Source organism: Chrysochloris asiatica, unplaced genomic scaffold (assembly GCF_000296735.1).
Source record: "Chrysochloris asiatica unplaced genomic scaffold, ChrAsi1.0 scaffold00059, whole genome shotgun sequence".
NCBI lineage: Eukaryota > Metazoa > Chordata > Mammalia > Afrosoricida > Chrysochloridae > Chrysochloris > Chrysochloris asiatica.
The window spans coordinates 13,209,097-13,223,838 of NW_006408577.1; the positions used below are offsets into that span (position 1 = coordinate 13,209,097).

Sequence of the window (14,742 nt, forward strand, 5' to 3'; positions counted from 1 at the left end):
TTAAGGTTCGCAGCCCGATTCGTAACCACTACGCTACCAGAGCTCCTATGGTGTTGATAAAGAACGTTAAATATTCCATGAACTTGCAGAAGTACAAATAAATTGGTCTTCGAAGAATACTTGGAATAACCAGAATGCTTCTTAGAATTAAGGATGGTAAGACTTTGCACATACTTTGGACATGTCATAAGGAGAGATTAGTCCCTGGAGACTGGCATCAAACTTAGTAAAGTAGAGGGTCCACAGAAAAGAGAAAGACTCTTAATGAGATGAACAGACACAGTGAATGCCACAATGAGTGTGAGGATGGTACATGGCCACGTGGTATTTTGCTCTGTTTTACGCAGGGTCACTATGAGTCAGAACCAACTCAGTTAGATGACACCTAATAGCATTTTTTAAGGAAAACATAAATGGTCTGCATTTGAGTTTAAATGATTACTACACTTAGCTGCTAACTGAAAGGATGATGTGTTCAAGTTCTGCAAGAGGCACCCAGGAAGAAAAACCTGAGTATTTACTAACAAAATATCAGTCATTGAAAAAGTATGTAGCACAATTCTCTTCTGATGCTCATTTTGTTGTTGCTGTTAAGTGCCATCGAGTTGGTTCTGACTCACAGCAACCTTCTATAGCAGGGGTGGGGAACCTTTTTCTGCCAAGGGCCATTTGGATATTCATAACATCATTCATGGGCCATACAAAATTATCAACTTAAAAATTAACCAGCTATATTTGGTCAAACATTTAATTAACTCACCCCTAATTGATGGCTAGAGCCCTGGTATGGTGAGGATAAGCGCTGGACCTCAAGGTCAGTTTGAAATGCAAGGACAGTTATTCAAACTTAGTAGCTACTCCTCAGAAACCCTATACAGGGTTGCTATGAGTTGGAACCAACTTGACAGCACTTAACAACAAAAGCAATGTGATGGCTGGAACTGCGGTTGCCTTGCTTGGCAGGGCCAGACCTAAAGATCTGGCCTTATAGGGCCTGTGGGCTGGACGTTCCCTACCCCTGCTGTCTAGGGTTTCCAAGGAGCAGCTTCAGGGTTTGAACTCCCAACCATGTGGTTAGCACTCCAGTGCTTATCTAACAGTGCCAAAAAGACTCCACGAGTTGGAATCAATTCAATGGTAATTGGACTATGTGCTAGGCACTGCTCTAAACTCTTTGTAAAACCATATTCTTAACACTCAAAACATCCATAGACGGCAAGTGCTATTATTCTTATGTTATAAATAAGAAAACTATACCAAAAAGAAATAATCCACAGTGAATAAGTGGCTTTGCCAAAATAGATATAAAAAAACCTTTGCCATCAAGTCAATTCTAACTCATAGCAACCCTGCATGACAGAGCAGAACTGCTCCCTAGGCTTCCCAAGAGTGTAAGTCTTTAAAGAATCAGAAAGCCACATCTTTCTCCTGCAGAGTGGCTAGTGGGTTTGAACCACCAACCAACCTTATGGTAAGCAACTCAACACTTAACCTACTGCACTACCAAAGTTCCCATAAAATTCAAAGACCCGGTATTTTAAAGCAAGTTCTTAAGTGGAATGTGGTTAAATAATTGATTACCAAAACCATGAATAAAGTACATAAATGAGGTGAATTATAATTGGAATATTATATAAACATCTCATTGATTCTTTTTAAAATTGATCTTTTCATATATGAGATTTTTGAGACATGCTATAGCAAGGCAGTAACTGCTGCTGAACATATAGTTAAATAAACAGGTAAATAAATAAACCCAGAAATATACTGATATGTTTTATAAAATTTATAATCTGAAAATGCATTTCAATTAAATAAACAGAGTATTGGGATATGCTATGTTGGAAATAAAATTCATCTATTCTTCAAAGATTAGCAATTTTAGTTATCCACATGGATGTAGTTTCAAAGTAAAAATCAGTCATTTAGGAACTCATTCCTACATTTTTTTAATCCAGGTTTAGTTAATATAAATTACAGAATAATGCAGACTTTAGGTATAGTTCATCTGATTAGGGGAAAAATAAAAACATTATTTGATTCCAAAATTCCATAGAAACTCAAATATAACATATCCCTGTCAGCAGAAATCCCTAATCTATGACTCACAGAGCACAAAATTATACTAAAGGAATGTAATTTTCTAATAAACTTAAAACATGGTAGGTGCTTTATTCTACTTCTGAGCAACCATGTATTTTAGAATATTAAAAGCTCTGAAAAGTCATGAAAGTAAAAAAAATACATCAATTTTTACTTGTTTAATCAAATATTTTCCAAATTTATATCACCATAAAATGTTTTGACACCACACAATTTACCAATCAATTAAAACATCTAAATTGAAAAGAAATTATATCATGAAGAAGATATATCCCCTGTAATAATATTTACTATTCACCCTATAATATTTCATATACTTCACTGTCCCTACCACAAAACCATAAACTCTGTGATGTGTTGACTATTTTATGTGGTATGTCTAGCTCAGTGGGCTTCTGTGTACTCACCACTTTGCTTTGTAGGATGGCAAAGCTTCAAGTCATCACAGGTCCTGGCTGGGTGCTTTTTAGAGCCATCAGGGCTACGCATGGTTTCAATCTGACTACTAAGTGACTTCAGGGTAGCATGGACTCCTGGGTCAGTTTTGTTTTTGTCATCTGGAGCTGCCTCATCTTCAGTGAACTCTGGAAGTGGATCTGGCATGTTCTCATCATAGTGACCCATAATATCACCAAGAGCAGCTGTAAGGTGGCCGGGGGGACCTGGAGGGCCAGGAGGACCCGGCTCCCCAGGAGGACCCTAAGAAATTAAAAAGAAATTAGAAATGCATTCATATCATTGTTTGTGTTACTGGATATTAAGGTACTGGTAGGACTTGTTACATAGACTACTTGCCACTCAATATCCCAATTTGATGATACTGAGAGAGATGTGAGTCATCTTCTTTATAAATCAGTGGGGCTGGAGTACCAAGCTAGGACATTCCAAAGATGAAGAATCATGTCTAACTGAATTTTAAACAATACATATTTTTAGCATTTGAGATGAATAAATATCAAAGCAAAAATATTTGCTCTGATGGTTACCTTGAAGATGTCGTATATTTTATGTTGAGAAAATTAAAATACATACATGTATTTCAAAACCATTGACTAATCAATTAAAGCAATATGAACTTAAAAAAATATTGACAACAAAGAAAAGATATGTAATTATGACATTTAATTTGGTACTAGGGACTGAAAAATATGCAAACCAGAAATTAAAAAAAATTTTTTTGGACAAGGTAGAATATTTTAAAACTCTTTATGGACAGAAGTTGGAAGAGGAGAGGAGGCAGAGTTATGGTTACTGGCTCAATAAGGCTACACATCAATACCAAGGAAATACCCACAAGAGAATTCGCTTTATTCTCAAGTAAATGAAAAATATGGGAATATTTTTATTTGAAAAACTATTTCTGCTTTGTTGACAAGCAAAAACAATTAACGTTACATGGAGATAAGCAGGAAAAGTAGCAATAGCTGGGAAGTGGATCCTATTCATTCCCTCTACAATGTCTCAAAATGAATTTGGCAACTTGAAAGAACAAGTGAACATCCTAGAGAGACATAGAGCCTACATTTCATGTGGATCAAAAATGTGGGAATCAGAGGCTATAATTCTAAACCTGACTCTGACACTTACTGTATGGCTTTAGATAAACTGCTTCAACTTTCAGGGCAAATGCTTCCTCCTTATTAAAAGTGCAGCTAAACTTGGTTTTCATGGACTGATTCCATGAATTTTTTTATGCTCTGTAGGATTAACACTAGACCTTCTAACTATAAGGTTGGTAGTTCAAACCCAACACTTGTTCCTCAAAAAGCCTCCAGAGGGTCGCTATGAGTCAGAGCCGACGCTATGGCACTTAACAACAACAACAATCTCAGGGCAAGCAATATTTTTTAAATCAAGAGCCACTAATCTTCAAAATAAGTTAAGAGCCACAAAAGCAAAAGGTTATTTTAGCCCTATAGCTATTCTCTATTCACATTTAGAGAAATAAACAAAATTCCTCTTGACCATAGGAAACATAAGGCTATTTGATCTATTTAGTTTATAATAAACATTTTATTTAGTAGTATAGCCATTAGAAAGTAGATACAGAAAGGAGGGGAAGAAGTAAATAATATCAAAAAAAGAAGAAATATCAGAAAAGAAAAGCATAAACTCATGAACACACAGATACACAAAAGCACACATAGGTGTGGAAGATGTTTAACATGTTTCCCAGTACCTGAAAAGCAAGAATCTAATAATATAGGGTACAGCTTTATATAATTCTCAGATCAGTACTATTAGAATTTGATATTCGCTCCATGAAACTTCAATTCCATGCTCCTTAGTTGGCAGCATATAAATCTTGTAAATGTTCAGGGCAAAATAACTGCATCTCACAGTCATTTATTATGTTGTAATTTAAATCTAAGAAACACGTTTATAACTAATGATAAATACAATCATTACTTTCTATTTGCTCTCATTGTGATTATTTAAAGCCAAGGCCTGAATAATTTGGTCTTTGATACAGAGGGTCAGAGAAAAAGAGAAAGACTCCCAGTGAGATGGATTGGCCAAGTGGCAGATCAATGGGCTCAAGTGTGGCAATTGTAATGAGGTTGGCCCAGGTTCGGGCAAGTGTTTCGTTCTGCTGTGCATAAGGTCGCTATGAGTCAGCGACGACTCGATGGCACCTAACAACAACAATTATATACTATGAATAACCTGTATTACAATTGTAGTTCAACAAATCTTTATAGTTATGGTCATGTGACTCCAACAAAATGATTGTCTGAACCACAATCTTGATTAACTAAGCAAAGAATGGCTTGACTGAATCCCTTGTGGCTCAGCAAGGGCACTGGTTGTTTTTGACACTCTCCTAGGTTTATACAAAACCGCAAAAGTGAGATTCAAAGACTTCACTACCATCAAGAAGAGTCTAGAGTGGAACATGTCCTTTTGACCCTGGGTCTCTAGGCTGAGAATCTCCTAGACTCAGAACAGAAAGTTTCCATACCGATGTTGGAAAGACAGTGGGGTTTTCTAGCCCAAGGAGCTAAGTAACTCTGTGCAGGAGGTTTCTACTGCTAACATTGTTGTTGTTGTTGTTAAGTGCCGTCGAATCGGTTCCGACCCATAGCGACCCTGTACAGGGTTTCCGAGAGTGTAAATCTTTATGGGAGTAGAAAGCCTCATCTTTCTCCCGCGGAGTAACTGCTAACGTTAACACTTGCCTATGCAGGGCAGAGTGCTAAGTGGGCCCCATGCAACAAAACTTCTTGTGAGAGGCACACATGCCCTCTGGGGGGTCAAGTCCAGATAGTATGTCATCAAGAGAGAGAACCACATCGACCTGGATAATTTAATAGAAGCCAGAGTCAGAGACCTAGAAGGGCCCACCAGCAGAGGCTTGGGAGATTTTGTGCTGGGTTATTTCTGCCTTCAAGCAGAGGTTCTCTGAGGCACAGTGGCAGAGCAAAAGGCTCAGAAGCCATGCATGAACCCTATGCAGCATGATGGTACTCAGAGGCAGTGATGATATAAAGACAGCATCTGACCTGAACTACAGTGCGCCGGCCCAAAGAGCTAAGAATGAACACGGGTATCTTGAGGAATGATAAGTGGTTCCTCTTAGTGAAGCTGTTGTTTTATTTACTGCTTCCTTATTGTAAATAATAATAATGACTTCACTTTGCCAACACTCTTTAATATCTCATGTGATCATAGATAAAATTTGAAACATAGCCTATCTACATGTACAATGTAGATGGGCAGCCAGGCACACTGAAAAAAAATATCTAAAATAGTTATACAGATCAGCTCTTCTGATACTTTTTGGTCTGTTTTCAGGGACCCTTAAATCTCTTGTCCATCAGGCTACATGGGTCTTCCTCTGAAGGCAATATTCCTTTGATGGAAGCCAAATTATTCAAATCAACAGCATTGCTTTCATGCAAAGTCCTGTGACTTTACCTCAGGTCCTGCTTCTCCAACAGTGCCCCGCACACCAGGAGGACCAATTGGCCCAAGTGGCCCAGGATTTCCTTCTTTCCCTGAGGGACCAACTGGGCCTGGAGGACCCTGTGAAAAATAAAGAATATTTTATTAGATTCGATAGAAAACAAAAAACAACACTTTAACAATACCTTTGTCTAATCAAAGAACCATTGTCTTTAGCAACCTATTATAATGATTTCTTGAACTCATTTTCCTGATGACTAACAAATGAAGTCCCAGAGCTACATAATGTTTATAAATTAATCAAACAAGATTCCTCCATCATTCATGCATGGAAAAAGATCAGTTCCTATTAAGAATTTTAATGGAATAATCACCTTCTTTTATTGATAGGGACTGTTTCGTCAAATTACAAATAATGTAAACTTTATTGAAGCTTCAAGTAACTCAGTGTAAGAAAATGTGTGTTTAGACCCCAGACTCACATCACATTTTAGTAACTATGATACTACAGCTCTCAAGTTTATGAATTTTATAGTGTATTTAAACAAATACATTTTTCTATTTCTTTAAATAATTATGTGTTGATCATCATAACATTAATATCCTATTATAGAAAGCATTTGCAATTAAAATGTACAATTTCTATAAGCTCCAAATAAGGTTTCATTTTATGACTTGCTTCTTAATCAGTCTTATACAAACTACCTCTGATGAATTATCACAATTATCCAAAGGAAAAATATAGTAAGTTTCAAAATCTGTCTCCACTTCATGATAGATCTTATTACAAAATCTTAAAAGAATGTAAATTTATTGGAAATTTAATTTAACACAGAATTAGAAAATGAACTAACAAATGAGTACATCCAAACCCTAGGTAAGAAATTTAATGTGGATTTATGACCTAATATGTCAGAATTCAGGCTATTTCTACTTAAAAGTAATTGTTGGATGGTTTGTTTTATATATTTGCTACCAGCACCAAAGAACAAGAGGCTAACTTCAACAACATTAAAATAATGGTCAAGCATTAGCAATATATCACCTAAAACATTATTGTTTATATCTGTAACTTATTTTTTGTTACTTACTCTTGGGCCAAAGGGTCCAGGGATTCCAGCACTGCCTTGTTCACCATTTGGACCCTAATCAGGAAGAAAAATTTTAAATGCTGCCAAAATGTTTAGATTATACATTCTGTCAGTCTTAGCTTCTTAAAGCACATTGTTGTTGACTTTAGCAGCTAAGCTATTTGATCATGTCATCAATCTCTGAAATAGCTACACGATTCTATTAGGCTTTAACTTTATTTTAACAGTACTAAAGACATCTTTAAGAGCAGTGGAGTGCAATCTACAAAGACGTGTTCTACATCGTACTTTGGTGAGTGGGAACTCGGATCTTAAAAACTCATTAGTAGCCATCTAAGGTACAACCAACCATCATTCTCACTCTGTCTGGAGGAAAGAAGAGTGATGAAAATAAAGACATTTATACATAGTCCAATAGACTAATAGACCATGGAAACATCAGTCTTCATGACCTAGAGACCAGAACTAGATGGTGTCTGGCTACCACTACCAACTGCTCTGAAAGGGATCATATTAGAAGGTCCTGAATAGACTGGGAGAAAATGTAGAACAAAATTCAAAATCACAAAAGAGAGCAGACATACTAGTCAGACAGAGATTGGTGGAACTGCAAGACTATGGCTCTTGGTCACCCTTCAAGTATGAAACTGAACTCACCCCCATGGCTCAATTGTCAGCCAAGATAGGTATATGAGGGGACAACACATAATGAGATACACACACCATAGAATGGCCAACCAGTCGAGATAAAAAAGGCAGCTATTACCTAAGTACTAAATTCAGAAGGGTGGGGAAAGAAGAAGGACGAGAAGCAAGACACACAAGAAGGAAATGGGATAAGTGATGTTACATTGAGGGGATTGCAATAAATAAGATGAATTCAAGTGTATGATTTGTAAGTGCAAAACTGTAAGCCTTCACTCAACTCAGAACAACATTTTTTTTTTTAATAATGGAATATATATATATCTTCTTGCTTTATTTCTTCTCAATAAAATTCTTGATAATATGTAGGCAATTCCATAGGGCAACTAAGTAATTAGTCATTCATCCAGATAGTCTGTGAAAATATTATTTTAAAGATAAGATACAAATTCCATCTATTTTACAGACAGATAGATGCTCATGTCAAGACATTTGTGCATTACATATAGAGGAAAAGTAAAAGATAAAGCAATAACTTACAGGAGGTCCAGGAAGACCTTGAAGACCAGTGAAACCTCGGTGACCCTTCTGACCTCTATCACCTCGATCTCCATGATCACCTTTGTCACCACGAGGTCCTTGGGGTCCCTTAAAATACAGTCATCATGATATGGATATTACTTGCTTGAAATGTACTATAATTTTGAATACTGTATTTTATATGCCTTAATATACTTATCTAAAGAGAATTAAACCTAGGAATTTTAATTTTTTATAGAGAATGATAGAGAATCACTAAAATCATAAATATGCAGTAAAATTTCTAAAATCTGGAAACTGTGTCTACCAGACACCTTTCAGAGAAGGAACATTCAAACATTTTCAACTAAAGCAAGTAACAGAACAGTGGTGAGACTAAACTCAGTCAAAGCTGTAAAATTAGCTTTAACTAGTTTTACGAAAACAACAAAACAAAACAGGGAAAACAAGACAATGTCAAATAGTTTGTGATAGTTAAGGTTTTGTTTTGACTTTACTAGACCAGAATTCTTAGTGGATTGGCAGTTGAGATATTAGATCTCATATGTGGGATAACTCATATGAGTTATCCCGCATATGAAATCTAATATAATGCAGCCAACTCTATGATGAATTTGGCTACGAGCGGCCAATCAACTAAAAGGAAGTTTCCTTTGGTGTGTGACCTGCTTCCAATATATGGGACACTCAGGCAAAGCTTGCTTGCTCTCTGGTTGGTCTGGATCTTGTACCTGGCTCCCCTTCCAACCTCTGGTTTTTTGAACTTGAGTCACTGACCTGCGCTATTACCTGCGGATCCCGGGAGTTATCAGCAGCCTGCCTTCTAATCTGCCAGACCTACCTGACTGCCTGCCATCTGACCTGCTGATCTTGGTTCATCAGTCCTGAGTTATGTGAGTCAGAAGCCTCCAGACATCTAACCCACAGATTTGGGATTGACCATCTTTACAACTGAGTGAGCCATTTCCATGATATTATATATACTTTTGGTGTTGTTAAGTTGGCTCCCATTCATAGCGACCCTGTATAAGATTTTCAAGGATAGTTGGTGGTTCAAACTCATGTTGTTCCTTGTAAACACTACACACACACACACATATTTCTATATTTCTCAGGTTTTATTTCTCTAGAGAATACAGCCTAAGACAAACCCTAATTCTCACAGGTTTCATGTATAGTTCTTTCCCAAAGGTTTAATTGTTTACATTTAATCTATAATCTTATCTATAAAATGAGATTATTTTAAAATTTAATCTAGCCTTTCTAAAACATTTCCTAAAGATTACATTTAGCTGATAGCATGCATGTAAAATATTACTCTCATATATAGATTATTCTTAATTAGAATATGAATGCTAATGCATTTGTCATATTACCTCTAGGAATAAAAATGCTTCTTAAGTATTTATACTCAAATAAACTAACTGGATATGTCAGCTGTGACTTTATTAAGAACTTGATAAAATCTTGTTTGAATAAACTAGACAGAATGTCATCATTAAGACATACTTCTTTAAAGACAACACAAAGAAATTCTAAATTATCCTCCCACCAACAAATGTTGAAATACACTAAGGCTACATTTGAGTAATAAAAGAAAAAGCAATAATTAAAAAATCGTATTGTGGGACAGAATCTGAGTCAAGAAGGGAAAATTATTTGTTCAGCTTCAGGTTTTTGTTTTTTTAAGGCCTTGGGAATGAAAACAAATCAAGCTTCCAGACGTAGGTTCACAGAAAACTAACCTATTTGAGATCAGCTCTGGTAGTGTAGTGGTTTCGAATTGGGCTGCGAGCTTTAACATCAGCGGTTCGAAACTACCAGCTGCTCCGTGGGAGAAAGATGAGGCTTTCTACTCCCGTAAGGATTTACACCCTCAGGAACCCTGTACAGGGTCGCTATGGGTCGGAACCGACTCGACGGCACATAACAACAACAATCTGTTGATTTTAGAGTTTTCCTAAAAGAAAATCGCAACCGTATCTGTCTGACTTTGGAGACTGTATAAAATCATCAGACGAACTGACTCTCTGGTTAATACTTCTCTGAATGCTTTCTGTTTGCATTTGTCTTGTCTTAACACCCCAGCCTCCCCCGTTTTTAAAAAAATGTGTATGTCCTTATGCTCAAAAGAAGGAGCTCTGGTAGCATAGTGGTAACAAATCCTGCTGTGAACCTTAAGGTAAGCAGTTGGAAACTACCGGCTTTTCTGCGGGAGAAAGAGGAGGCTTTTTGCTCCTGTAAAGATTTACAGCCTCGGAAACCCTATACGGGATCACTATGGGTCAGAATTGACTCGATAGCACTTAAAAACAACAACAACAACATGATCAAAAGGGTTCTGGTGTGGCGCTGTTTGGCTAAGGTGCTGAACCGCGAAGTCAGTTTGAACTGAAAGGTATGATTTAAGCTTACCAGCCACTCCTTGGAAACCCTATACTGGGTCACTATGGGTAGGAACCTACTCAATGGCATTTAACAACAACAACAAAGTCAAAAGGGAGAGAAGAGGCCCCATATGATTAGCACTGGACTGCGAACCACAAGGCTCATGGTTCATTACCTCCAGCTGCTTCACGGGAGAAAGATGAGACTTTCAGCTCCCTTGTTGTTGTTAGGTGTCATTGAGTTGGTACCGACTCATAGAGACCTCATGCACAGCGGAACAAAACACTGCCTGATCCCGGGCCAACCTCACTATTGTTGCCACGCTTGAGCCCATTGATGCTGCCACTTTGCCAATCCATATCGCTGGGACTCTTCCTCTGTTTCTCTGACCCTCCAATCTACCAAACATGATATCCTTCTCCAGTGACTAGTCCAGAAGACTTTAAAAAGCCTCAGAAACTCTACAGGGTTGCTAGGAGTTGGAACTGACTAAATGGAACTTAACAACAAGAGTCAAAAGTATGCATATATAATAAGAGTAGTAGTTGTAATTAACTTCAACATGTTTTATATACCAGTAGAAATTCACATATCAAAATCAACTGGAATTTTTTCATAAAGCTATAGCAGTTATTTTCTTTTTGGTATACCCCGAAGATTCATAGTTGAAAATAAGCAAATCAGAAAGCATCTTGTTCAATTATTAACCTCAATTTCATTTATTCATAGAAAACAAAACTATATTGTTTCTGTAGCTGGTGAGAAAACCATTCTGTTTCACATGCTATTCAGCTTAAATCAAAGCTGAGAAATATGATTTATTACTATTACCATGATTTTAAGAATATAATTGTTCTTCATAGATATAGATATTGATTTAACTAATGGGTTATTAGATTGCCCAGAAAGAAATAATTCATTCACAGTATGTCATCCATATATAATAACAGTTAACCTAAAAGCAATAGCAAAGAAAGCTAACATCATAACATGAGTGGGACAGTATAGTTGAAAATAAAACATAATATTTGAATAACACTTTTAGTTTATGAAGAGTTCTCAAATCCATGTTTTATGTGACCTTTAAAACAGCTCTGAGACAGGGGTATTTTGTCTTTATTATTTTAGAAGAGAAAATGTTACTCTGAAAAATCTTCATTGATTATTGTAAGAATCCATAGATCAGTTCAGAGAAGTTATATTACAATTTTACAAATAAAAATGGAATTCTGAGTATTATATTAAATTGATGTTCTTATCCAAAGTTATAGGGACTCCTGGTGTGGTACTGTAGGATCAGCACTAGACGGCAAAATACAAGGTCAGTGATTCAAATCTACCAGTTGGTCCTTGGAAACCCTATACAAGATCACTATGAGTCAGAACCGATTCAAGGGCACTTAACAACATAGGAATTCATCATCTTTATTTTAAGAATTTCAAATTGTACTTCTTTAAAAGTACATTTTATGTAAGAAAATATATGTTAAAATATAATTAAGAACTTACAGGTAAGCCACGTTTCCCAGCTCGACCAGGTGGTCCTATAGGACCCCGAGAGCCCTAGAAGAAATTTTCATAAAAATAAGTATGCATAAAAATATGATATGCATATACTATATAGATATAGGGTTAAAATATGTATTTGTTGTTGGGTGTTTATTTATATGCATATGAATCTATGTATATACTCTTATGACTAATGACGAAAATCAGGCAAGTAATCACAAAGTTCATTGTAACTCCCATGGCATTTCTATAGCCAATTTTATTCATTTGCTTTACTAAGTGATGATCACCTTAGTTGATTACAGTAAGAGATTACTTGTTTAAATATGAAATATATCTGACCCACATTATTGTGTTTCCTAATATTTATAATAATTTTAGATCACAAAAATCAAAGCATTGAAGGATTTGAATTGCTGCTAGAAAACCAAAGTTTTTCCTTAATACTAAAAATAAGCAATTTATTCATATTGACTGTTTATCACTTTTTGTTTAGAATGTTTAACTAAGTGTACATGTAAGGCTTATAACACAGCATATCAATGTGCATAATGGTGTATAATGGTCAGTGTAAATTGACTCTCTCCTTACCGTGTCTCCTCTTTGCCCTGCATCTCCTGGAGCACCGACAGGGCCGGGGGTTCCAGGGGCACCCTGAGATCCAGGCAGACCTGCAGGCCCAGGGTCTCCACGATCACCCTGACAAGATCAACCGTGATATTATTCTATTGATATTTATTCTAAAACATTGATATCCCATATGATCATGTTATTCATGCTAGGAAAAACAACATATTTTCCTTTTATTAATAAATCAAATTGACAAGAATGAAATTAATTCAGACATCTCTCATCCCTCTCTCATCCCTCCCACCATCCCTGTCCACTTGGTCTCATGTTCCAGCTTGTTGGAGCATGGGAGTCATCGCCTGGACCAGCAGACTTCAAACTGGGATACTCACATGCTTGAATTCACAAAGACTTAAAGATTTTTCCCAGAGTCCAAAAGCATGAATAATTTTAAGTCAACCAATTTCTAGATCTTCAACTTTTGAGGTATTGTTTCAGAAAACTGATGTTTGAGCTCCCTTTTCCATCTCTGCTTTACCAATCTCCCTTTCCTCACTTTATACTGCAGGGCCACACAAGGATTCCTTACCATTTGAAAAACCATTTCAATATGACCATATTCTTCAGAGCCTACCCTGTGATAGGTACTTTAAGGAAGTTATTTAACATACAACTGATCAATGGAATAGGTCTTAATTGTTTTTAAATATTTGAACCCTAAGGCTCAGAAAATTTATTTTAATCCAGGGCTGCATGGCTTCAAAATCTATTCTACATAATGTAGTCCTTGGGCTGGGGATGATTTTTGCCTTTTACCGTCTGATATATAATTTCAGACAAGTATGGAACTAAGAGAACTGGGACTTGAGACAAAGTTATAGAGATTTTTGGTTCACTTCATATCTAATTTCAAAACACATCATAGAATATACAATTCTTAGGACGCCGTGTAGTTTATTTCCTCAAAGGGCATTCATTGAGAATGAGTACAGAAATTGAGACGTTTCATAGCATTATTTACATTTTCATGTTTTCCTGAAGGGATTGAAATTTAAAGCACTTCATGTGTATCCTTATCTAAAGCCTTCATGATGAGCCTAATACCAAAGGAATTTGCTATCCTACATTTACCAAAATTGTCATCCAACTTTCTATATTTAACTCTCTTCATTTACAAGACCTACCAGAATTGTGACCTTACAAAAAAGCTTGTTACTATTAGAAAAAGCAAAAGTCTACACTGAAGGGGACAGGATTAAGGACAGTTTTTACTCGTTCATATTATAAAGATTTCATATGTACTTTACTCCAGACATTTTAATCATTGAAATTGGCCTTACACGTTCTCCAATAGCACCATCCCGTCCTGGAGTACCATCATTACCAGCAGGACCCTATAAAGAATCACATTTGTTAAAAAAAAAAGAAAAGAAAAACAATTAACTGAATAATGAAAACAAAACTCATTCCTTTTACCAGAAGGAAAAAAAAATGGAGCATGTTTCCCCAGCTTTTCTATTAAACATAAATGAACATTTATAGAAATCTCAGTTAAAGAAGGGCTTCTACCATCTTTTTGACTATTTTAAATTACTTGTGAAATTATTGAGACATTTTAGTGTAATCTAAATTCTTCATTTCTATTTTTTTTATTTGGAACAAGAAAATAATCCTTTTTGCCCTGCATCTCCTAGAGCACCAAAAGGACATTTCCTAGCATTTATTTATACTACCAGTGGATACTTTTCTATTCTTTATAGAAAAAGAAAAAAATCTATAATAGATTTTCCAAATATCCTTACAGTTTTTAATGAACAAAAACTAAGGCTACATATTAAGGGGCTCTGGTAGCGTAGTGGTTATGAATTGGGCTGCTAACCTCAAGGTCAGTAGTTCGAAACTACCAGCCATTCTGCTGGAGAAAGATGAGGCTTTCTGCTCCCGTAAAGATTTATAGCCTTGGAAACCCTGTGCAGGGTCACTATGAGTT

At 36.2% G+C, this 14,742-nt stretch overlaps 1 protein-coding gene across 1 annotated transcript in view; it reads right to left on the bottom strand.

The window, feature by feature from the left end:
• COL5A2 (collagen, type V, alpha 2) overlaps positions 1-14,742 on the bottom strand; it is a 214,197-nt gene that overhangs the window by 5,722 nt on the left and 193,733 nt on the right. Inside the window, exons 45-51 of the mRNA XM_006864036.1 lie at positions 14,093-14,146; positions 12,774-12,881; positions 12,183-12,236; positions 8,286-8,393; positions 7,101-7,154; positions 6,022-6,129; positions 2,511-2,802 (exon numbers count right to left, since the gene is read on the bottom strand). Coding sequence (XP_006864098.1) covers positions 2,511-2,802; positions 6,022-6,129; positions 7,101-7,154; positions 8,286-8,393; positions 12,183-12,236; positions 12,774-12,881; positions 14,093-14,146 — 778 coding nt within the window. The remainder of the gene's footprint in view (positions 1-2,510; positions 2,803-6,021; positions 6,130-7,100; positions 7,155-8,285; positions 8,394-12,182; positions 12,237-12,773; positions 12,882-14,092; positions 14,147-14,742) is intronic.